Here is a 25,497-nt window from a genome sequence, read left to right on the forward strand (position 1 = left end):
TCATGAACAGAGAGAGCGAAATGAATTAACGTTCGACCGTCGATTCGAACGAACGTGCGAAGAGCAAAAGTGGCTCGTCCGGGTTTGACTGTCCGTCGTCTCGACTTGGTTGAACAAAGAAGACCTGGGCCGTTCGACGGTCAGCCTGATCTTCGTCTATGGCAAGACCACGGTCGGACAGACTGCCAGGGTCATGCGCAAAAACAGTCCTGGCACTCGGTCCGGCGTGCCTCGTGTCAACGAGAGTATGCTATTGTTTATAGCTTTTCGCTTCATAGCTGGCAAAGGAACGTGCATCGTGTATCCGCAAGTCGCAGCGGGTCCGCGAGAGAGCTTTTATTAACCCTTTGCGCTCCCGCTATCAGCCTAGCTGACATGCAAAGACTACTAGCTCTACGGAGTGCAAAGGAGCACCAAAGATGTGACCGACATGCGTTGCTTTATACAAGTTACAAGATTGAATCCATTTAGATAACTTATTGTTTTCACCGTAATGTCTGTCCGAAATATACTGTCAACAATTTTAAAATAAATATGTGGAACCAGTTATTTTAATAGACATAGTAGGAATAGTGTTAACTCTTGTTAGGAACGAATTTACGGTCGTTTACATGTCGATTTTAGCTTCCTAAGTATTCAATTTCTAAGTCTAAAACATCGTGAAAAATTAAATTATTCGATAAAGCGAATTTAACAGTTTTGTAGTAACTCTTTCGGTACGAGCACTATGTCCGCCATGACACTCTCGCTGCACGAGGCGCGCAGTGCCGTGATTAGTCCTCCTTTGTATGAAGATTTTCCTAAGCGTTAATTAAAAACTGTGCTTAATTTTTTTAAGAAAAGTGTTGCTTTTAGCTGAAGAAATATTTAGATATATTTATATAAAATATTAACCCTTTGCACTCGCGTGGTAAATCGGAGGCACCACTAAAATTATTCTATCACATTCCAAAATAATTTTTATACTAAAAAAGCTAGATTTAAAAAATTGTTAACTGTAGAACTGTTGGTATGAGTCACAAGAATTAATTTAATATGTATAAAATACACTTTGTCACATAAAATGGAAATACTATAAGCTAGAAAAATGAGTTTAGATTTATAGTTAAAATGGCTTTGAGTGTAAAAGGTTAAGAGATATTTATATAAAATTCTATTGTTTATATCGGTCATCGCATGGACGCCGGATATATCCGGCACTCGTACCGGAAGGGTCAATTATTTCGAACGATTCGGTTTCATAGATAAGGATTACCTTCCTATCAGATATAATTGAGTAGGAATTCTTTGGTAAAGTTTCTAACAAAGGTCTCGTTTGTTTGCAGAAGGCACCACCACAAGTCACGAAAGTATTCGCTGCAAGAGGATCCGCAATGGCGAAAGCGATCGGGAGCTGGCCTCCCGGATGGATCGAGCATGTTCGCGCGGCGGGTCAGCGTGCAGCCGGAGGAGGCGAGCACGTTGCAGGAGCTGGACATCGACGACCTGGAGTCGCACAGGAGCGACGATCCGCGGGGAATGAGACGCCACAAGGCGGCCTATTCGACGGTGCAGATCGGCCGGAAGAAAGAAGGCGGCATACCGTTCGACACCTTCAAGAAGATGTACGATCACTCTCCGCACGAGGTGTTCGTTCAGCTGGACGAGCTGCACGGCGTCGGGGAGGATAGAGAGTGGCGAGAGACGGCCAGGTGGATCAAATACGAGGAGGACGTCGAGGAGGGCGCGGACCGATGGGGCAGGCCCCACGTCGCCTCCTTGAGCTTTCACTCGCTGCTGAACCTCCGCAGATGCCTGGAGACTGGCGTAGTCCTGCTCGACCTGGAGGGCAAGGACCTCCCGGGCCTGGCCCACCGAGTGGTCGAGCAGATGGTGATGGAGGAGCTGATCCTTCCCGAGGACGAGGCCGTGGTCAAGAGAGCTTTGCTCCTCAGGCACAAACACGTACACGATCATGACCGCGGCTTCCGGTTTGGCGGAAAGAGGACTTCCACCAGCTACAACAGCCTTCAGGTAATTATCGCTGTTCGATCCCCATCGACCCCCCTTTGGCCGCTCCGATATCGCGGTCGCTCTACTTTACCAACGACACGTTGCTCTATATCTGGTTTCTCAAACTGTTGCTTTTCAACTTTTGTATATCGGATCCGACTGTAGTATAACCTTAACGTAACGACCTCTATGAGAAGCGAAAAATAGTAGATACAAAATTAAACGATTCGAAGAAGCGAATTTAACAGTTTTGTCGAGCTGAAAGAGATCTTAGCTTGGTCACTTTGCTAATCAATGCACAAATCGTTAACACGTTCCGTGCCAAGTTGTATTTAGTCGACCAATCTGGTCAATCAACGCTTTAAAAATCAATATATTATTGTCATTTATTAATTATTGTCAGTATAACTATGAAAGAGACTTATTATGGGTCTTTTATGGGACTTATTATGGGTCTATTATGGGTCAACCTTTTGGTGGAAATTATTTCTTTGATTCTATCTTGTCATAAAATATTTTTTAACGCATCGAATAGCTATTTAAGCGTGTACCGTCAGTGGTACACGTGGCACGGAATGTGTTAAACGACTAAAATCTTTACGAATTTAATCGTCAATCTACTATGTGGCTTTTCTTTGGGCAACCGGTAGCTAACTCCTTATCGAACGCTCGAAATTTCTTCGTCGATTCGACTCGTTTGTCTGGTAACGATTCCTTTGTACCGTCGGCGGTATCCGATTGAACGCATCGATTCCAAATGTTCGTGATACGTCCGTGTGCATCGTCGAGTCCGAGCCTGAGTAGCACGTGTAACCCTAGTGATTAACGTTTGCATCGCGCCTCGATAGATACATGGTGCATAAGGCGTACATGGCGTGTAACATGTTCGGCCACGCTCGACCACGTGAAATAATCGATAGAAATCCGTAGAAGAGAGACGGGAGATGCCTGACTGACGGTGTGTCCTAATGTTGTTTTCGCAGTCCGTCGGTCTGGAGGAAGAGGAAGCTGCGCGGGAACCTTCTGAGAACCATGTAACCAAACATGTAAATCTCTCGTTTCCCGAATCTCTCGATCGCAGTATTTTTCAATCTTATCTCGCTAGAGCGTAGCCTCCCCCGCCCATAGCCAAATCACTACACCGAACGCACATTCAACGTGTTGTCGCATGAGCTTACAGGGCAATCGTTTCCCCTCGTTCTTTGAGAAATTGCTCGTTCGTTTATCCTCGCTGCCCTGTTTCATATAATATTCATCTCTAAGAGCGCGATCGGATATCTGTAGATTCTCCGAGATTCCGTTTCAAAGACCTAGGATCTATGGATCACAGACCTAGGATCTATCGATCAAGGACCTAGGATTTATGGATTACAGACCTAGGATCTCTACCGATCAAAGACCTAGGATCTCTACCGATCAAAGACCTAGGATCTATGGATCACAGATCTAGGATCTATCGATCAAAGACCTAGGATCTATGGATCACAGACCCGTAGCGTCCCGAGACTCAACATTCTCAAAATACTTCGATGAAAATTGAATGCGCGTTTCGTCGAACGTCGAAACGCACCGAGCAGCTAAATTACAGCTCGAGAAAATCCGATCGAAGGAGCCAGTCGATTAACGACTCTTGCAGCGAGGTGTTCGCAATCTCTGGCGAAGACACGTCCGACGAACAAGCCATCGGAGTAATTCACGAGTAGCTCCTAGACTATTGCTTTTTTAGGATTTGCTTGTCGAACCTAACACCTGTAAGTCCATGTCACTTCTCTCGACCTGTATGTCGCTCCTGTATATGGCTTGCGAATCTCTTTTCTCTTTATTTCTATTATACGCTTACTTTTTTCGCTGGTCACACGATGTTCCATGTACGAATGATGTTCCCACCGTTTTTTCGCATACTATTCGTTGACTCCTCGTTACTGTTCCGGATGCACACTTCCGTTCGCCGAGCCCTCATCTTTTTGGCGATACCGGCGACATTTAGCGATACCATTCTCTTGAGTTGTTTTTTTAGTTTGGTAGACGATCACTTTCGACCATCATCCCCCGAGATCAGAGGTCGGAGATCGGTGATTGGACATCAGAGATCCAAGATCCGAGACACGACGTCGATCGTGTCCTCGCAAGGTTCTCTTCTGTTTTCCAATTGCTGCTCGATAAACCTGTTCGCCGTCGGCTAGGATGTCTTCGTGGGTTCGGGACCGACGAAAACGTGTCAGATTCAGAGCGAGATCACGATAATTGCGACGCGTGCTCGCGATGAACCAAATAACTGTGGCGATCTCTTTGCAAAGCGCCCACCAGCGTGTGTCGCGATAACCAAACGATGACGGAAGAAGTTATGAATTCAACTCAAATTATTTACAATTTTCATTTGTTTGTTTCCATTTCGTTTTGACCACTGAACATATTAAAATTTACGAATATAATCTAGTTTTCACCAGAATTACAATTTACATATCAAATTTTAACGAAATTTTACGCACGACGGATATAATCGTCGCGACACAAAATTCTGCCACATCTCCATGACGGATTTAGTCGTCAAACGCACTTGACTGGTTAAACGAGACGATTTGCATCTCGAACATATTCTCGTTCGTTCGAAGCCACCGAAGACGAATTTCTTTCTCTCCATATCTGTCTCCACCTTGGCCACAACTCGATGATCTTTATCCACCGCATCCGTTCGCATACCATCGACGAACCAAAAATCGCTAGACCCAGCGGACACGTTTGTTTCAACTAAGTTTTCTGTTGATTGTTTCCCGACTATAGAATCTGCACGACTCGAAGCCAAAGATCATCGCGTCGAAATTGATTTCGGACGGCAACCAGACCGTGGTGGACATGAAGGAGGAGCTGACCTATACCAGCAGCAACGAGGACCTGAAGAAAGGTCAGAACGAGTACATCTTGAAGAGGATCCCGGCAGGTGCTGAAGCGACGATCGTGCTCGTCGGCGCGGTCGACTTTCTGGACCAGCCGACGATCGCGTTCGTCAGGCTGGCGAAAGGCGTGGTCATGTCTTCGATCACGGAGGTCAACATACCGGTGAGATTCATGTTCACGTTGCTGGGACCGAGGAACGGTGATCTCGACTACCACGAGATCGGTAGGTCGATCGCCACCTTGATGGCCAACACGTCCTTCCACAAAGTCGCGTACAAAGCGAACGAGAGACGCGAGCTCTTGTCCGCCATCAACGAGTTCCTCGACGATTCGATCGTGTTGCCGCCCGGAGATTGGGAGAGACAAGCTCTGCTGCCGTTCAGCGAACTCAAGGCCAAGAGCGAGGCCATTAGAAATCGCAAAGCCAAGGCCCTCGAGGAGAAGAGTAAACCGATACAGAGCGAGGCTACAGTTAAGAAAGGTACGTAGCCAGTATATCTATGTGCCTGCCACCCGTTTCCTTCTATTGTATTATGAATTGGATTTTAGAAGACTTTCTTCGGTTTCAGCTCTTCTCGCTGGCGAGGAAGAGAAAAAACCACATGGCGACGACGATCCCCTGCGTAGAACCAAGCGTCCGTTCGGCGGCCTGATCAACGACATCAAAAGACGCTACCCCTTCTATCTGTCCGACTTTACGGACGGGTTGAATTCCTCCTGTTTGGCAGCTGCTATTTTCATGTACTTTGCTGCTCTGTGTACTGCGATTACGTTCGGAGGCTTGATGAGCGACAAGACGCACAATGTGATCGGCATATCGGAAACTTTGGTCTCCGGTTCGTGGACCGGAGTTGTGATGGCTCTGTTTTCGACCCAACCACTGGTGATCATCGGCACAACTGGACCCTTGTTGCTCTTTGACGAAAGTCTCTACAACTTCTGCATGGCGAACGAGCTCGAGTTTCTCACTGTGAGAGTGTACGTCGGCGCGTGGATGGGGATCATCGCGCTGGCCATCGCCAGCGTCGAAGGATCCGTCCTGGTCAGACTGTTCACCCGCTTCACCGAGGAGATCTTTACGGGTCTTATCTCCCTGTTGTACATTGTCGAGACGTTTATTAAATTGTACAACTATTTCGTAAAGAATCCCCTTCTGGAGGAGTACAGCTTCATCCCGGATGCCAACCAGACGATGAACTGGTCGACGGAGGTGAATATCACCGAAATGAAAGTCGTGTCGCCAAAGACCGGCGACGTCGAGACGATAGCGATGGAAGAGCCTCGGATCTTGATACCGCGTGAGAACGCTGTCGGTTTGTTGATCAATCAACCCAACACGGCTCTGATGTGCACGATCCTGTGTCTCGGCACGTTCCTAGGCGCCTATTACCTGCGAATCTTCCGTAACAGTCATTACCTCGGTCGAAGCGCCAGGAGAGCCTTTGGTGACTTCGGAGTGCCAATCAGCATCATTGTGTTCGCGTTGATCGATTACTTAGCCAAGGTCAAAACCGAGAAGCTTCTGGTGCCCGAAGGCCTGTCACCGACAATACCCAACCGAAGTTGGATCGTCTCGCTAGGTGGAGTACACAAGCCGATTCCTCTGTGGATGGCGATGGCATGCATCGTGCCCGCGTTGCTGGTTTATATTCTCGTCTTCATGGAAACACAAATCTCCGAGTAAGCAAATTGCCCTTTCCAAACCTCTCAGTTATAAAAATAAGCTTAGTATATGGGCGCATCGAAGCTCTGTACGCATAGTCGATAAACAATATGATTAGAAGCTCTTCACGTGTCACGTAACGGAATTTTATTTATAAAACGCGAAGCGTGCAACCACACGATCGCTGGCGTCACCAATATATTTTTAAAGCAAAATGTGAACGATTGTTTGATCGTTTAACGTGTCCGCTTAGTTATTTTAATCGGAGAACCGGTGACGCTTTGGTTATGAAATTTCATTGATTTAAATAGCCGCCATATTGAATATATTCCGTAAATAAAATCTCGTCAATAACGAACCACGCGACGTTCTCAGGAAGTATAGTTCGCCGGACGAAAAAATTCTTTAGCGAGAAACATTTTCTACACATTGGTTTCAAGACGATGGAATAGGGCTGATACTGATCGTGTAACTTATGCATTTGTATTAATATTTGTGTACATCCTATTAAGCTCGATTCAATTGTTTTAGGCTGATCATCGATAAGAAGGAGCGAAAGCTGCGCAAGGGCAACGGCTACCACATGGACATAGTTGTGGTGTGTTTGATGAACGTCGGTTGCGGATTGATAGGCGCTCCTTGGTGCTGCGCTGCGTCGGTTCGCTCACTGACGCACGTATCCGCGGTGACGGTGATGTCGCGGACACATGCTCCCGGAGACAAGCCGCACATCGTCGAGGTCAAGGAGCAAAGGGTCAGCGCTTTGCTGGTTGCCATATTAATCGGCGTGAGCGTGTTGATGGCGCCGCTGTTGCGACGCGTACCAATGTCCGTCCTTTTGGGTGTGTTTCTGTACATGGGCATATCGTCGACGAATGGTGTTCAGCTGTTCGATCGTGTCAAGCTGTTTTTCATGCCGGTCAAGCATCACGGAACCGCGAACTACGTTCGCCGGGTGCAGACCTACAAAATGCACATATTCACCTTGATACAAATCCTGTGCCTGACCGTGCTGTGGATTGTCAAGAGTACCAGGGCAGCACTGGCGCTCCCGTTCTTCCTGATCCTGATGATACCGCTCAGGGCTCAGATGAGCCACTTTTTCAACGCCGCCGAGCTTAGGGCACTCGACAGCAAGGGCTCCGACCACGAGAGTTTCGAGGATGAGCCAGATTTCTACGAGGAAGCTCCGTTACCTGGTTAGATAGTGCCTTATTCGACTTGCTCCGAACATACCTCTACTACCCCTCGTCTTTCTCATCTTTCTTGTCTCACTTTCCACTTTCTCCGTCCCCTCTTTTCCCCACCTTCTCCGTCTCCCTTTTCGATTACCTACTGTACCTTTCGCGAAATTATTCCCTATCGGAGGAGCGTGAGTTCGTCGAGTAGACAGAGTCTATTTTCGTGGAAGAGCCGATGTGTAGACCGATGAATTGCGAACGAAGGCATAGATAAAGGGGTAGATAAACAGAGATTGTTCTGATGCCTCGCAAAGAGATGTTGGTTAACTCGTTAAATTCGTAAAGATTATTTTGTATTACGAAACTTGTACATAATCGATACACTGTATAGAGGTGAAACATCGGAATCTCTTTTTACATGTATCTTGGATGTGTATGGGTACTCGGGACCGGGACAGAGGCTGCTAGACTACGTCGAGCTAAATGTATTATCCGAATAGAATATAAGGTGTCGCTATCTACGATCGATAGGTAGAGGCTGGCAATCTGTCCACGAGAAAGAAGGTGCATGAGGCTGTAATAAATTCATTATTTTTGCTAGAATATTTGAAATTGCGACAAACAAATGATATATGTATATCGTATACATGTGTAATATATTCTGTAAAAAGACATGATATTTTTCCAGTATCAAGCAAAATGCGACGTGCACAAAACTTTATAACGTCGGGAAACAATTGAATAACAAGCAAAAAGAAAAGCCTAAATACTAATCTGTCGAAATTGAAATGAAGCGTTACTTCCTTGGCTCTATCAATGTATCAACGAGTTGGAAAATCGTTTAGGAACATGAGAAATCTAGTTCGATGATAACGGTCACAGTTTTTCATTTGCTACGCCCGCGACAAGAGAAATAATTGTTCGATTTGGCTCGACTCCGGTTCCCGTTGGTGTTGTAACCTTTGCGCGGAATAGCGTGCGACTCCAAGCATGTGGAGTACCTATACGCCATCTAATATATCGGTAATCGAAGTTTGCGATGCGTTTCACCCTTGTTGGAGTCGGTGCGGAGAAAGAGTGCCTCTGAGTGCCTCTTAAAGTATGGTGATGAACGACACGTTGCTCAGGAAAATTGGTCTGTGTGAACGGCACTTTAACGGGATTACGAAAGTGCCAAATCGCAAAGATCGCGGATACATTAATGGTGCTGGTCCGTCCACGTGACAACCGCGTGGTCGAATGATAACGAATCTTTTTACAAAGAGATGTCCGGATAGCGATTCTCGTTAGTTGTTCTCATATCGATCAATATTAGGGATAGCTCGAATTTCTTTGGGACCGTGGCACACACTTGTTAGCATCGCGTGCGAACGATTACAATCATTTAGCAATATATCTGTTGAATACGCTCTAAAGTCGTAATCGCTGTTTTTCCTAGATGGAAGTCGGTATTTTCCAAGTGATTTCAAAGTAAAGTATATTGAACCGTTGCGAACAAACGATACTCTTTCGTCTCCGTCGTAAATAAATCACGCCAGCACTCGAAAGAGAATTTGTCGTACGATCGATCAAAATGTTCTTTTTCGCCCGAACGAATTCTCCGTAAACTTTGTAGTAGAATGTTAAGTCATACTCCCATAAGCGTATAGCCACCGAAAACTCGATTCACTTTCGTTTTTATCGACATTACGTTGCACGAATTAGGATACAGTCGGATATGTATGTATAATATATGGTAATATGGTACACTGTGACAAAACAAAAATCTATTCAGAGACGTACCTGATAATATCATTAAACCCAGGGAGAAGAAACTTAACAATTCCACGATATTATCTGAATTACCTCCAAAAAGTCGAGTTCGAGTCAGCTTTCAAATACGACTTTCACTCGGGTTCATGCTCGGAGGATGTTTAACACAAATCGATCGTGTATTTATTTCAAAGAAGATAGAATATAAGCAAACTTCGATAGCGGCGACCGAATAATCGCGCACGTGTATTTCAGCTCTTATGCATCTCCTCCAATATATTATTTTAATTTCAGTATAAAAAAATGATCAGTATTGGTAGAAACATCACCTCAGAAACTATTAATTTTACAGTAGTCGTTAGTTTTTTCAAGTGTAAAGTTTCTACACTTTTTAGAGACCAAGCTGTAATATTAAATAATATATACGTACACATATACATGTGTATTGAAATGTATATCTTACTATATCGAGATACGTGCAACAAAGAAAGAACAACTAAACAGATGAATATTTTGAGCGCGAAATATGTAGTTTGAAAGAGAAAAGACATACTATTTTTATTCGTTGAAGATATTTTACTAATCCTTGTCGAGCTATAGATACCTTGTCGAATGATAAACGAATTCTACTCTTACGTGTTGTATTTCTGTGAAATTTGATCTATCGTTGCATTACCTACTACTATTAATTTATATACATGAAGACATCAATTTCGAATCGAAAAACTCTGTGCTATGTAATTGTGATAGATATACAAGATCGCTGTAAGAACTACTGGCAGTACTTACAAGCATAATTAGAATATTAGCATCAACTTTTTAACAAGGAATTTCATTAGATATGTTTATGTCTAGTACATCAACATGTTATTATATGCATACTGCAGATATTATCTATATTGAGAGATTATTGAAATAAGTACCGATTGTTACGAGTTCATTTAAAAGAAAACATGTAAATAATCTAGTTATCGTACAGTATTAAAGAGTAATAATTAGTAATAGGCTCCTAGTACATGGTTCACGCCTTGTATTAGAATACAGAGAAATAAAAACATTTCAATGACCCTCTATTTTACGATCTGTTAATTATCATCCCTCCAGCCCATGTTACTTTCATCCTAGGACTACGGCTCTAATTACTACAACGACCATGGCCACAGTAACGTTGTTTATCATCATCTGTTTACATCATTAACTGTGACGTTCGAGAATCCGGACAAATGTAATATATTGTATCAGCAACATGGCCTCGCCCCGAAAGCTAGCTACTACATTGTGCAACGTATCGCCAAGTACATTAAAAATTGTGGAAAGAAGGTAATGTGCTAAACGTTCCGAAATTAACTTCAACCGTGTATAAACGTTTTAACTTGTGCCGTTATAGACAATTCCTAAGTCCAAAAACACCAAGCAAAACTTCTCAACAAATCGTTGAAAATAACAATCGATTGTCCCCTTTCAATCTCGATACTCCTAACAGAAGAAAGATACTGAAAAATGGACTTCCAAGTAAACATGGTACCATTCTTGGCAGTGGTGCGTTTGGCACTGTATATAAAGCTTCCTATAAAGGTAAAGTGTATTAACGATTCGAATTACGTAAATCGTCACTCAATTACAGATATAAAGTCATTGATATTTGAATTTCGAAAATTCAGCAATTCGTTAATTAGCTTATTGATACATATTATAAAAATTCTCGGAATTATTCCTATTATTCGTGTACGTCAAATGTTTTATAGGTGATCAGGTAGCAGCTAAAGTAATGCAAACTAGGAAGTCTGTGGGTGCATTAAATTCCGAGAAGCACGCTTCGTTTTTAAGACATTCTAACATAGTAAAGGTTCTGATGATAGAACAGGGAGCTTCTCTATCTTTGATAACGATGGAATTATGCGGTATTACCTTGCAAGATCGTTTGGACGAGGGCAAGTTGACCAAAATTCAAAGGGTTTCCATACTAAAGGATGTGATGTTAGCTCTGCAATTCTGTCACAACGCCGGTATCGTGCATGCGGATGTGAAACCGAAGAATATTCTAATGTCTGTAGATAATGAGCCAAAGCTCACGGATTTTGGTAGCTCGGTATCGATGCGAAACATGAACGAAACCTTTAATTTTTATGTACGTTTACCAATTTTTTTAACTCTTCCCGGATAATGTAAAATTGACGATTACTTTCTATACAACTGTTGTTGTTCTATTTTCTATACAATCGTATTAAACATTTTAATATTTTTCATAACTGCCTTTAAATTCTCTAAAGCAAGCCATAAGCTTGAAAGTGTATTGTACTAATAATTAAATCTAATCCTGTGTAATCAATTTTGAATATTTATCACAGTCAGTAAAACGTAGCGATCTCGTCCACGAAGAGTTAATAGGTTGCTACTTTCTTTCTAAAATTTGAAACAATATTTTCTTAGGGTACTCCTGGTTATACAGCACCAGAAGTATTGAAAGGATGCAAGCCAACACCTGCAGCAGATATCTACTCTCTTGGTATTGTAGCTTGGCAAATGTTATCTAGAAAAATACCATTTGCAGGCTTGCATAGTCATACAGTGATTTACCTATCAGCAAGAGGTAGCCGTCCAGGAGACGTTAACCTTGATGACGAGTTCAGAGGTGCATATAAAAGTTTATATAGAAAGATGTGGTCACAAAATGTGAAGGATAGGCCTACCAGCATTAATATTATTAGAGAAATTGATACGATGATGTAGCACGGTGATATTTATTCCTCGTGGATATATTAAATATAAGATACCTTAAATCTCTTATCATACAGGCGATTAACTTAACGTTAACATTTTTATTGTACAAAATATAACGTGGTAATATAGCTTTACGTATCAGGCATTTCTCCACCAGGTACAAGCTGCAACACAAATGTGAATTGCGAATATAATAATTATAATAGTAATTTTATCGGGAAATCTTTATCTCTACAAGATTATTTTCTAACCATCGTGATATGGCTACCGTTGAGCAAAATTTGATCAAGTTTAGTCACTCTTCGTCCTTCGGGGGTTGCTTCGCTTTCCGTCACGTCCTCGAGCAGCATATTTACGAAGTCGTCAAAGCCCAACAAAGTGCCGACGATTTCCTTATCATTTTTCATAATAATATGTATCCGAGAACCGATACACTTATCAACCAACTCTGCGAACGAACGGAGTGGAATAACGTTGCATTCGAAACAATTAAGGTTAGAAACTTATCGGCAAAATGTAATCGCTTACCTAATGGCAATAAAGTCGACGGATTTGTACTGACAGAACTCGCCATATTCACAAGATAATATCAATACAGGAAATAATCCAAAATAAAAATTACAACACGATGTGGCTTTGTTTTGTTCTTACCATCGAGAAAAGGCGGTATGTGTACAGCAATGGGTCCTAGTCCTGCATACTTTTCTTGCTCCCTAAGTTGGCTCGCTGCATCCCCACCATTTTACTACGCATCCAGCTTTGCGCAAGCACTGTAGAAAGAGAACGAGATGCGATGGAGAGAAATAGAACGTTACCTATCAGATTCTATGTGTGATCGTGCGCATGGAGAAGAAACCTAGTTTATCTTACTTTGCTATGCTTGCGGCCGCACACTTTCCGTACTTTAATTCTATGTTTATTTAACTATGTTTTATACATATCAACTATGTTTTATTACATTAGAAAATTGTTTTCTTTATTCTGATATAATTTGTAGTATATATTGTTTTTCCTTCTCATTTTTTCATAATATTTTATTATATTCCTTCATCAGCTTAACCCAACGTTCAGCAGTATCATTGATTACTTTTAATTGATGGATTCGCGCTAATGCAATGATAACCTTAACCAGATGCTGTGAATTTATCAAAACATTTTTAGGGAATGTATTTATCTTAAAGTACATTGAACAGTTTTCGCAAACACACTATACGCAACAGATTTCATTTATTTGAAAATTAATTCTATTTGTAAAAGAGCTTTAACTGTCGAATAAATGCGTGAAAAGAGTAAGACCGCAAGAACAGTAGAATGAGCAAGCTACATCGTTCGTCAGTGTGACTTTTTTCATATGTAGTTGTGCTACTTTCTTGCTTTGTTGCTCCCTCTCTGTTTCTCTCTTTTTCTTTGACTGTGAGGGCAGCATTGTCCCACCAGTAAATCGTCAACCAATCATAGTAAAGAAAATGCCTATGCTGACCCTCGCTAACGGATCGATCTGCAGCCTCAAAGGTGTGCAGGAATAGAACCCACTATTGTATGCATATATATTTTTTTGAATATGGGTGATTATTTTCTTAAAATATTTTGAAATTAGTACTAATCGATACCATATGTGTTAAAAAGCAATTCTTTGGTCAGTCATACAACTTGTTTTACGCATTATTTCAGAAATTACGTATTACTAAAATTTTTTAGCCACTCGTGAATGTCCCTAACTACCCGGAAGGAACAATTAAAAACAATTGTAGATCAACAATGGGCAATTGAAGAGCAATTGTTTAAGTCATTACACATTTGTTAGAACAACATTTTGAGTATTTATGTCAATTAATATATGGCAGTCTTGCTTTTAGTTATTTATTTGTTTCTTCGAAATTCATTGTTTATTGATAAAATTGTTGTACGTGGTAGGTTGAGCAATTGATTAGTGCAAAGAGGTACTTTTGCGTAAGTTTCCAGCTTGTTTTACACATTATTTCAAAAATTACATGTTTTTAAAAGTCACTAGAATCTCGTTAAGTTACTAGGCACTCCAAAAGGTTTTTTGGATATTTCTAGAAAAATATAGATGAATAATTCAAACTAATTTTAACTTGAGCTATATCTAATTAAAATCGGTTAATATGCTCAAATAAAGACAGGCAGTGCATACAATGTCTGTACGGACCGTAAATCTGTGTCCTATGTTATAATTCTGTTTCGTCTGTGTCGATAATATAGATTCCCTGCGACCATGTGTGTCCTATGTTATAACTCTGTTTCGTCTGTGTCGATAATATAGATTGCTTGCGACCATGTGAGTTAGATTATGAATCCATATGTTTATTGAAGTTCAGTGTAGGGTGCGACACGTATTTTAGTGTCTTCTGCTAATCGTGTGGAATTATTTGTGAGGTTATTTGCTGTTTTTGTTCAAAATTGTGTACATACACACGAAAATGAATTCACCCACTTTGAGTTTAGCAGCTTGTTCTCTTATAAAAAAGCATATCATTTCGTTTGGCAATATATCAAGAAAATCGTGCCTAAACTTGACAGGTGGAAGATGTATTCATTCATCCTCAGCTGATTTGAAAGAAGTTCGAATGGATAGTACCAAAGTTAGAGTGAAAGATGATTCTAAACATTCGTCTTTAGAAGGGGAGTCATCCCGTCTTATAAACTCTTCGTAAGTATATTGAATTGTAACTAATTCATTTGTGCATTAATTGACAACATTGATTACGTTTGTATACAAACAATATGACGTTATAATTTCGTTGCTTACATTTACAGTATTAATAAACTATTTCCTGATGATAATACACCCAAAGAATTATTTAACGGGATAATGTTCAAAGATTTACCAATTATTAATGTAAAAGCAACACCGAATAACACAATACTTACTCTTACGGATAGTAAAGGTAAGTACTATTTATAAACAGTATTATTATAGTAACATTAGGTTTACATTAATATTGAAATAGGTTTGGTGCAAGCAATACATTCAGCCGGTATAGAAGGTTTTAAAAATGCTAAAAAAGGTACTAATATCGCAGGGCAACAGGCAGCCAATACCTTTGGATTGGTAAGATAAATTCTTGCCATCGTATAAATCATGTTATGATAAATAGTATTTTAGTAGCTTGTACTTGACTAATTTATGATATTATTTTTTAAGAAAACTGTTAGAGCAGGTACGAAGACTGTTCGGCTAACGTTACAAGGTATTGGACCAGGCAGGATGGTAAATATTGTCACATTTCTTGTATATATATATCTTATATTTAAAATTATATCTAATAATTTTATAAATGTATTTGTTTTCATTTATACAGGCAGCCATAAAAGGTTTAGAGTTAGCTGGAATAACGATTATTTCCATCACAGATACTACTAGAGTATCGTGGAATCCTCCAAGGCCAAAAAAACAGAGAAGAATATAATGTTTAGGATGTATCATAAAATACCAAATAAACCAACTTGATGGAAAGATATAAATGCAATTATTAGATGTTAAATACAATTTAGTTTACAAAAGTTTGTACATTCATAATACTTTTCATTTATTACTTATAATATATTCATATTACAAGATAGTCTACGATAGCATAAAATACTTCTCAGTTACAAATAAATATGACTAGATAGAGAGATGTATGTTATAAATTACTTATCATGACGTAACAGGATATCTTACTTACTATCACATTCTCTTACATTTATAATAATTACCTACTGTTACTATTTGTCGAGCATTAATTCTTGAATTTGTAATAGTACAATTGCGGATCTTTATACAATTTTTCATTTTCATATGTTATTATGAAAAGTAGTATTTAAAAAAACGTATTTTTTTTAAATTTACCCACACTAAGTTCACGTTTGTTAACTTAAACATGTTACCGTATTTTACAACTTGCAAATGTCATAAACTCGTGAAGATCCGCATTCTAGCTACTCATGCTCCATGGGAGACTAAATCAGTGGAATAACAAAGCTTTGAAATTTCCTTTATCGTATAAAAAGCGCATATCGTGTGATCCAAGGTATGTATTCCGAGACTCGTGTATATATACCAGGAAGTCGTGCTCGGGCGCATCCTATTCCCCACGAGACTACACCTACGACCATCATACTGCCGCCCGGATGACTTCCAATCATCAAAGGTCCACCGCTGTCGGACTGAAACAAACGTTAAGCGTTTTGATCTATTTTTCAAAAAATTACGCCAGCATATAACTTTCTCAGGGGCGCGATTTAGGTATCTATAAATTCGCTAACGGAAGGCTAGTTTTCTTGGGGTTTTCGACCTAAATGCTAAAAATTAGTAGTGTAAATAGCCTTTCAAGAATTTTTCGTTTCTACACGAAGCTAGAAATGACTATTTTGATGTATATTTTTATTCTGAGACTTAGATATATTGATTCCATAAAATATGTATATATTGCTTTTTTTTATACTGTATAATGGATTTTAAAATAGAAGGAATATTGACAGAAGAATTTTAAAATACATATTATAATATACAATACAAATTATTACACCCATGAATACATTGAATAACAAAATTTCTCAAATCAAGATTTATGAAAACAAAAAGTTAATATTGCGCTTTGAAAACTTTCGTTCATATCTTATTTAACATAATACATCTATAGATACCGTCAAGTCACCTAATACATGTATAAATAGATTTCAATCTTTGATAATTATACTGATTGCACAAATTAGTATTTTGAAAATGAAAGAATTCTTAACAGTTCAGTTTTACGATGTTTTTGTCGTAGAACAAGTTGTTAAAGGAAATCCAGAAATAGTAATCTATAATTGCGCCCGGTTACCAACCCAACTTGACGTAATAGTTACCGGCTCTTATTTGCACCGCTCCGCATTGTTTACTCGATAGCCATGACCAACTAAACACGGGACTCGTAGATCGTCGGGATTGTTCAACGTAGCAGAAGATCTCTCAAATGGTCCGCGAGCGGAATCGCAAATAAGCGGATAAAACGTGTCGAGTCGGAAACGCATTCATATTCGCAGAACCCTTCTCCCCCGATAATTACGTTAGTTTGGGGTCGTCGTGTTTCGCCGGTATAGTTTTTTTTTTCGATGTTTTCACGGTATCGCGTAGGTGTTTTTCTCTTCTTTCACCGCTTTTTTTTTTTTTCATTTCATATTGTTTCGTGGTCGAACAATTTGGCCTGCGAGCGAGTGCCACCCTCTCCGCGGATTCGCTGTTAATTCAACGTATGCGCGGCGGTCTACATGACCGCGGATATTTATTGAAATTCATGTCGCGGTCGTTCGACGGCGCGTGAATTTCGTGTATGAACGATTGACATGCAATGCGGCGCTAACTAGCGACATATGAATGGAAGAGGAGGGATTGATATAGGGTGTGGGGGTTGACAACAGGTATACGCATTAAATTGTAACAATATAGCGAGATAGCATTTCGTTCTGGCAAGATATTTCTTCCTTTTTCAATATTTTTTTCTAGTAAACATACACGGATAAGTGACCTCATTTAAATATCTCGTCGAATTGTCCCAATGCAAAGAAGTATTTTAATTTACTTCAACGATTCCTCCACCGATTTTGTTGCTTTGATATATGTTGTCAATGTAATTACTCCGAACAACTTTTCTGTACACACATTACAGCTGCTTTTATTTTGATTAATTTTTTAATAAATATTTTTGAACTTTTTGAATAATTTTTACTACACATTAGAGTGTTATACTTTGGGCTATACAAAGTATAACAAAGTGTTATACAAAGGGCTCGCGTTCTTGAATAAAGATCACAAAACGAAATTTTATATTTATTTACTAGATAGGTCTACTCTATTACACCATTAGTGTCACTTTACAGTCACTGTTATTGACTCTCTACAGTCGCCATTATTGACACTCAGTTACTTTTAAAAAATTAAATGGTAACATTTTTTGGTAATATAATAAATACGTCTCTGCATTTCGATAATTTGCATACGCTATAATTATATTGCATATGCATAAAGACCCGCGGTCTACTCGTTACTTTTACAAACTTATCTCGCAGCCACTGGGAAAGAAACAAATGATGCTAACGATGGAGTTCACTTACCCAGCAAGAGTCCCGACCGCCCGCTTCATGGCCAGCACACATTTGCTTCGGCTCCACGCGTGCCGTCTTGTTCTGGCTGGCGTACCATTCACGACAAACCTGATTCTCAATCACGCGAACGTCTACTTTCTGCAAGACGTCTGCCCGTTTGTCTGCAAGATAGTGAACAGATACGCTTTTTTATTTTCAAGCCCATGATATCCGAGAACTTTGCACGATACAAACTACCCTAATTGTTGAGAAAGGGATGTTCACGCGAAGAATGAAATACGGTAGATGTCACAATTTTTATGGCCCCACTCCCCCTTAGTTTAACCCTTTCGGTACGAGCGCCGGATATATCCGGCGTCCATGCGATGATGTATAAATCATAGAATTTTATATTTCTTAATATTAAAGCTAGAGGCAACACTTTTTGTTTAAAAAAAAATTGTTTTATTGAGCACAGGTTTTAGTTAACCCCTTGCCGTACTTTAACGGGTCAGACTTGCGATCAAATGTTCATCCGTTCCTTTAAGTAGGAATCGAATTTTACTAAAATTTTTAAAATTCCTTTCTCTTTCAAGAAATTAGTGCGACCGAAAAAAATTCGAATTATAGCAATTGTAAAGAGAATGGTACGGCAAGAGGACAACGTCTAGGGCAATTCTGTCTATGAAAGAGCACCGAGAATGTCACGGCGAACAGTGTGCTCGTACCGAAAGGGTTAAAAACGTATAGAGTAAGAAAAGTTTTATATATAAATTGATGGACCTGTCTCGTTTCATTGTGTTTGCCAACCGATGACATCGAGTTTAAATGAAGAGCAAGCGCACCATCGGGTAAGATCCGAGGAGCTCGACGGTGGTCGCAACGAGAATTGTAGCGAATCTAAAAGCATTCGAGATTCGTCGGGTAGATTCGATTTTCGAGAAAACGTCTTTCGGCCAGAAGTTAAATTCGTACGCTAGCCCTAGTCCCTGCGAGTCGACCGAGTAAGCAGGAACTTTTACAGAATGCAATTCCGACAGCGAATTCGGTTAGATACCCCGGGCCCATTGCAGCAAAAGTTTACCGGTACATGTTGATAACTTCGCCGTGTCTTTACTTATTCACTTGAACGGCAACGATCCCGTCGTTAATAAAGCAAACTGTCCAAGAAGCGTCCTAACTTCCTCTGATCTATTTTTATCCAACTTACTTTCATCTGTAAGCCGACGTTCATTTTTTTTTCTCGTATCCAGGGCTCGACGCGAAACGTCCAACTCGTGGAGAAGCCTTTGTGAACATCGGTCGACGTTCTGTTTTAAAGATCGTCCAATTAATTTGGCCGAATCGCGAGCCCAATAATCGATGTTTACTCTTTTACGGTTTATACCCGGTGAATCGGTTGTCGCGGCAACCAATAATTTAATATCTATTATCGAGACAAATGTGTTAGATTATTACTATCGTAAGCTTCAATATTATTATATAATTTTTTTAATATCAAATATCTTCCGCGATTATTAAAATGAATACAATCAAAATAGAATCGAAAATGTAACATTGAGCTTTTGTATGGCCAAATTGTATGGTTGCTAAAGTGTTAACATTAAACCTACCGAGCTCGAACAGTGGCTACGCGTTTTGCTTTAGAAGAATTCCAAGACTGGATTTTATTTAGATTTTCTGCCATTTCATGATATGACAATTAGCACTGATTCGTACTTAATAATTTTTCTAATAGGACCAGACAATTTTGTTTCCTGTATTGTCTTTATTTACCTTTGTTTCTCTACCTTGATAACAGAATAATAGAATAATAGAAGATATGAATAATATTCATATTTAACAGATCTTACGTAAAATGTTCAGCACGAGCTTGACTTGTTATCATAGTGCAAGGGGTTAACTTTAATCGGGCATTTTTTTAATTTTTTCAAGTTCCCCGTGTTCGCAAAAAATGCTTGAAGCACCTTAGGCTCTCCGATAGTATCTCGCGGATAATGTGGAAATCTATCGACACGAGTGTCGCTCTAATGAGCCACCAATTGTTACTACGGCACGCGCCTGAGGTGTTCTCAGCATTTAGGCAGCCGATCAAAATTCGCAACGATCCCCCCCACCACCACCTGTCTTGGTTTGTTGCACTTTCTCCGTCACTACCGTACGTACCCTACGGCACTTATCCGAGAATTTCGAGGTGCGAATCAGCTAACTCTAACAAGTATACTGACATTTGGATGAATTGTATGATGCGATCATCTTGCACAAGGTATCAGAAGTGTATAGACATAATTAATAAACGACATAATTGCAATTTGATGTACTTTGTCATTGAGTGCATTTTGTAATTCGTTTGGAATCTATTAACTTTTGTAAAGTTACATTTTCATATCTTCTCTCAACATTTCCAATTGTGAACCAACTATTTGTTAAGATTTTAATTACAGGATTAATAATGAGAAAAATATTTTATTTTCTTCTTAATTATACATACTTCTATTTTTCATACAACGTAGTTTTATATTAACGCTTAGTTTCATTTTTCCCAAAACAAAGTTTATTTATTCCTCTCACAATTTGTAATTGTTCAACGCTGTATATAATTATTTTTTAAACTCGTCACAAAGATTCCATGTAAGATCTACTAAATACGTGTATTATTAATTTCTTCTAAATCGAAATCAAATTGTATTTTTCTCTTATTAAAGTCTAGAAACGAAACTAAATAAAAACGATAAAAGAAAGAAAAATCATCTGATCCTCTTAAGGAAAATATTAAGGACGTATAAATAATTAATTAACGTAGCATGAAAGCGGTCGTAGTGCAAGGGGTTAAATACCGTTGATACGCGGTCATTTTTTCTTACCGAGTTTCTTCGTCTTGCGAAAGTGCAGAAGGGTTAACGATTCCCGTTCCACGGTGAGATCACTAGCAAAGGGACCCGAGTATTATTTACTTACGTTGGGTCCTGTTTTCGCCGAGCCAACCCCATCCGGCCGCCTTAGCTAGTTCCCCCCCGAAGGCACTGTATCCTGGTTTCCCTGTGGCCACAGGTAAACAGGCGGGTTTCACGCTTTCCGACCAACTGATTGGCCGAGCGAGTTCCAGGAGGGCAATATCGTCTACGAATTTTCCGCATTTGTGGCCGGGGTGTAAAATAGCGTTCGTCACTCTCTCCTCCGTCGACGGGGGCACTTCCGGTCCCTTTAGGTTGTATTCCCCCAGACTGACCCGCAGCTGGCCAATTGGCACCAACGATGTATATCTGTATCGAACGAAAAAATATTCTAGTTAACGAACCTAATCTAGTTTCGATTTATTTCTTTATTCTTTGCTGTAGATTTTATGCAAATGTTGTACTTATAGCGGCGATTGAACCACAAAATAAAGGGGTGCGTTCTAACTTGCATTCAGTATCATATTCCGAGGACTCGAAAAAGGAACATAGCAGAATAAAACGTTGATACGTGTCCTATAATGAACGGAACAATTCTGTCCTTTCTGTCCCAAAATTGTGTCCTTTAAAAAGTAACCCTAAATCATTAGGCTCCTGGTAATAAATATTTGAAAAATATACATCATTTATGCACGGGATAATATATAAAATGAACAGAGTACATCTTGCGATTAGATGTAACTAATTTGTGTGATGTAATTTGTAATTACACGTGAATATGCGATAACATATTTCATGCGCTGTTAAACATAAAATATAAAAATATATACGTTATGGAAAATAAAAAATATATTTTTAGAATTCTTTATGCACGAAGCACATTTCTATCCAGATCCTATCGCTCCGCCTGTTTCTGCAAATATATACATTTGCATAAACACCCAGAGTCTAGAAACGATGTTTCAAATAACGTAATTGCAACTGCGGCCAGATTTGTTGCAAGCGACGTCTTTTTCGTTAACCGATGTCCGACTCTTCCTACGCGGAGGCGGAGAAAAGCCGGTTCTTTCGCGAGCTCTGTATTCGTTGAACGTTGGCAATTATTTAACCGGGATTTTTGTGTTCCACCCCGGTGGTGGCGCACACACACACACACACACACACCTCTAACCACCACGCCCGGTATGTCGGCTGGCTGTTGTTATACCGAGTGCACCGGCTTCGGTTAATTAATCGGCCGTTGCCAGTCCCGAATAACTAACAAAATTATAGCGGCCAACCGGCGGCGCTTCCTCGTTTCTCTCGCATTAGAGGAGATTGTTTCGTGGCGGTTTTCCTCGGTGCCGCGATTCTTTCATTGGCGGCCAAGGTGGCGCAATCATGCTCGAGTAGTCGCGACTCATTTCCCCAAGTTTCGTGGTACCCACCGCCTCCGCCGCCGCCGCCTCGTCCACCATCCTTTCGCAATTCGCCACGCTCCTTGCGAGCATCCCCTCTCCCCCCCCTCTACCCTGTAATGGCCCCTTACCAACCCTCGTTGGGACCCTGCCGCCGTTGTTCCACCGGTGGCCATGGATTATACGATTTAATCTGGACGCATCATCGCCACTCCTCCCTTCCTTTATCGTCGCACCCTTCCAATTAAAATGCACCGCCGGGCTAAACGCTCGGATCGAACCGGAAAGGGTGACCGAGTGGTTTTTTTTTTCTTGCCGGCGGTTTTTGTTACGGAAACGGGGACTATTAATCGCTGGCTAATCCAGTTGTAAAGTCTGCCCCGATGGAGTCAACGAGGTTGCTAATTATTTCGCGATTAAATTGGACCGGGGCTCGCACGACGTTTCGCGCATTGCGGATCCTCGATCGGAGGGGGCTGCCTTTCTCGGTGAATTCAGATTTCTTATTCGTCGCTTTTCGTTCGGTGTTTCTACCGAGTCGCGTTTCTCGTACACGGAGAATCTTGTTCGGAGCCTCGTTCGTTGTTTCGTACGAGAACAAATTACGACGATCAGAGTTGTGATCATTGCTGTAGTTTTATTATTTTCTTTAAGATACGTAGACGTAAACGGAATCGTGTAATTGAGATGATAAAAAATAATTATATGTTCTATAATTTAAGCTAGTGTTTATTTATTTTCTTGTTTGTTACAGAACGAAAAATGACACGTGTAGAAACCAAGAAAACGTTCGAGTTACCTGGTTACAGTTTCTTGTTGAATAAAACAATATTGCGACTACATCTTTGACATAAGAAAACGAAATTTCAATTGACGAAACGAACGCTTCGTTCTGATTTTTATAAAACAATGAAAAACGAGCATAAAAATCATAATTTATTAATATATTCCTTTGCCGGGAGATCCGTTGCTTTTCATAGAAATCGTAATAAAATTGATGCCGCGGTCACGTGCTTATGCGAGCCATGTGTTTCCGCGATCATTTGTAAAGATGGTGTCGTACCAATGACCGATAGCCGGCTCGCATACTTTTCAGGCGTTCCGCAATCATTTTTCCGTCGCGATAGCTCTACAAATAATTCTGTTTCATGCCTGGCGCTGCATTAACGAAATTTATTTCGGCCGTTTCCGTGAACGATAAAGAAATCGCAGACAATGGCCGGCGAGTCGAATATATTTTCACGACCCCGCGTCTGGTGGCAACGTTTTGTCATGCGTTTTGCATGGCCGCTAGCAATTACCGAGTGGTCTGTAATCTACACGCAATCATGGTTTACAACGCCGAAGCTCCGCTGGATCCTCTCTCCGGCTACCCAGTCCAGTTTCAACCCACCCACAACTCCTTTCTCCCTCTGTCTTTCTCCTTCTCGTATATGTATACGCATATATATATGTATATGTATATATATATATATAGTTAAACATATATATATATATGTTTGCCAACCGAGAGAAAGACAGACGATGTCTACACGTTTCATCGCACAGCGTTACTGTCTCGCTGTTTAATTACACCTGCATGAACACAGTTCCCAATATCCAGCTACGAGGATACATTAAATAGTTTTGTAATTTCCTCTAGGCTCTAGAAATATTTTAATCTCTTTTATATTTTGTCAAAATTCCATTTCGAAGATTCACAGGGATTTGTTAAGATTTATTTAGTGATTTATGTAAATATTAAGTATGTATTTAGTAATTTATAAAATTAGTAATTACGTATTTAGTAATCTATGATTAATTCAGTAATATGTTGCACCATGATTTTAGGACAACTTTTATATAAATAAAAATAAGATGAATAAAATGATGCTGCTGTAGGTGTGCCACACTTCGAATTCGAACAACGTGAAGCAAAAAAATTTTGAATAAATATATATCGATTTATTGATCTCAGAATCAAGAAATTGGGATGACGGTACATTTTTTATGCAGATCGAAAAAAAAGCGTATTTAATATTTATATGTCATATGGACATATAAATGCTTTTGAGATGCAAACATTTTTGTTGGCTAGAATGACGATTGACTTACTACTGACTTCTCGATATTTACGGAAGATTTTCTACGTGTCATCCTTCAATTTCTGCACACCCTCTCGGAAATTCCACATCTCTGACGAATTATTTGACAAGCATGTTGGGCGGAAGCAAGTAAGTCAATCATGATGCTGGCGAGAAAGAAATGTTTATATCTCAGAAACGGTTGACCTTTTGAGCTATGTTTACCGAGGCCTTTCGACTCGCTATAGTGTGTTTAATAATGATATAAAAATTAAATGTCTGTTTGAAATATCTTGCATAGGTAATTCTATTCGAACGCTTTTTGAAATGAAATTTGCGTTTATAAATGGGCCAAGTGATTTTTTTTTCAAACTTTAGACGAATTATTTTACTGGAAAAGAGTAAAAAAATATTGTTTGCAAACATTGCAATTGTGACATAATTTTTCGCATGCACACAAGTTATTGAGATCTACAAAACGAATTTTGTATATTGTCAGAGTCTCAGATAAAAAAGTTAAGAAAACTCATAAAAAAGGGAAGCTTAAATAGGGCTTTTTGTTCAAATTTGTTATCTTACTGAATCTGTACTTACTTAACTATTTACTTAACTTCGTTCTCTAAATTATAGTGGCATTTTTGGTAGATTGATTGTGCTATTTAATATATTGTTGTGTTCCATGCATAAATCTAGCAACTAAATTGAAAATCTAATCAATAGTTAGCTTGACCATTAAAATAAAAATAATGATCACTACATTATACTGCCCCTCAAGAAATGCTTGCCTAGGAAGCTTGCAAGGTTTAGCTTACTATACAATTGCAACCGGTTGAGATGATAAAAGAATTCAAAAATCACGTTATTCAATCT

At 39.9% G+C, this 25,497-nt stretch overlaps 5 protein-coding genes across 10 annotated transcripts in view; 3 read left to right on the forward strand and 2 right to left on the reverse strand.

Moving 5' to 3' along the window:
- Ae2 (anion exchange protein Ae2) overlaps positions 1-10,556 on the forward strand; it is a 59,948-nt gene extending 49,392 nt beyond the window's left edge. For 4 of the 6 annotated variants that reach the window (XM_078184836.1, XM_078184839.1, XM_078184838.1 and 1 more), the window contains 5 exons: positions 1,326-2,013; positions 2,976-3,038; positions 4,774-5,368; positions 5,457-6,567; positions 7,082-10,556. In XM_078184836.1, the coding sequence (XP_078040962.1) occupies positions 1,326-2,013; positions 2,976-3,038; positions 4,774-5,368; positions 5,457-6,567; positions 7,082-7,754 (3,130 nt within the window). In that variant the 3' untranslated portion in view covers positions 7,755-10,556. The remainder of the gene's footprint in view (positions 1-1,325; positions 2,014-2,975; positions 3,039-4,773; positions 5,369-5,456; positions 6,568-7,081) is intronic. The other 2 variants (XM_078184840.1, XM_078184841.1) reach the window with 2 other exon arrangements.
- A 170-nt stretch (positions 10,557-10,726) lies between these two features.
- Mos (proto-oncogene serine/threonine-protein kinase mos) lies at positions 10,727-12,222 on the forward strand. Its single transcript, XM_078186595.1, has 4 exons — positions 10,727-10,803; positions 10,871-11,058; positions 11,229-11,611; positions 11,914-12,222. The coding sequence occupies exons 1-4, from the start codon at positions 10,730-10,732 to the stop codon at positions 12,211-12,213; spliced, it is 945 nt and encodes a 314-aa protein (XP_078042721.1). The 5' UTR covers positions 10,727-10,729; the 3' UTR covers positions 12,214-12,222.
- On the reverse strand, positions 12,201-12,926 carry LOC144473049 (U6 snRNA-associated Sm-like protein LSm5). The gene is made up of 3 exons (XM_078186596.1): positions 12,733-12,926; positions 12,456-12,652; positions 12,201-12,368 (listed from the first exon to the last, which is right to left on the reverse strand). Exons 1-3 carry the CDS (start codon positions 12,776-12,778, stop codon positions 12,336-12,338), a joined length of 276 nt encoding a protein of 91 aa, XP_078042722.1. The 5' UTR covers positions 12,779-12,926; the 3' UTR covers positions 12,201-12,335.
- Positions 12,927-14,551: 1,625 nt separating this feature from the next.
- Mrps11 (mitochondrial ribosomal protein S11) lies at positions 14,552-15,729 on the forward strand. Its single transcript, XM_078186594.1, has 5 exons — positions 14,552-14,875; positions 14,983-15,113; positions 15,177-15,277; positions 15,371-15,436; positions 15,528-15,729. The coding sequence occupies exons 1-5, from the start codon at positions 14,646-14,648 to the stop codon at positions 15,633-15,635; spliced, it is 636 nt and encodes a 211-aa protein (XP_078042720.1). The 5' UTR covers positions 14,552-14,645; the 3' UTR covers positions 15,636-15,729.
- A 474-nt stretch (positions 15,730-16,203) lies between these two features.
- Positions 16,204-22,740, reverse strand: LOC144473461 (serine proteinase stubble). The gene is made up of 4 exons (XM_078187330.1): positions 22,700-22,740; positions 21,232-21,536; positions 18,304-18,455; positions 16,204-16,374 (listed from the first exon to the last, which is right to left on the reverse strand). Exons 1-4 carry the CDS (start codon positions 22,738-22,740, stop codon positions 16,204-16,206), a joined length of 669 nt encoding a protein of 222 aa, XP_078043456.1.
- Between the last annotated feature and the right edge of the window lie 2,757 nt (positions 22,741-25,497).

This window comes from Augochlora pura, chromosome 7 (genome assembly GCF_028453695.1).
Source record: "Augochlora pura isolate Apur16 chromosome 7, APUR_v2.2.1, whole genome shotgun sequence".
Lineage (NCBI taxonomy): Eukaryota > Metazoa > Arthropoda > Insecta > Hymenoptera > Halictidae > Augochlora > Augochlora pura.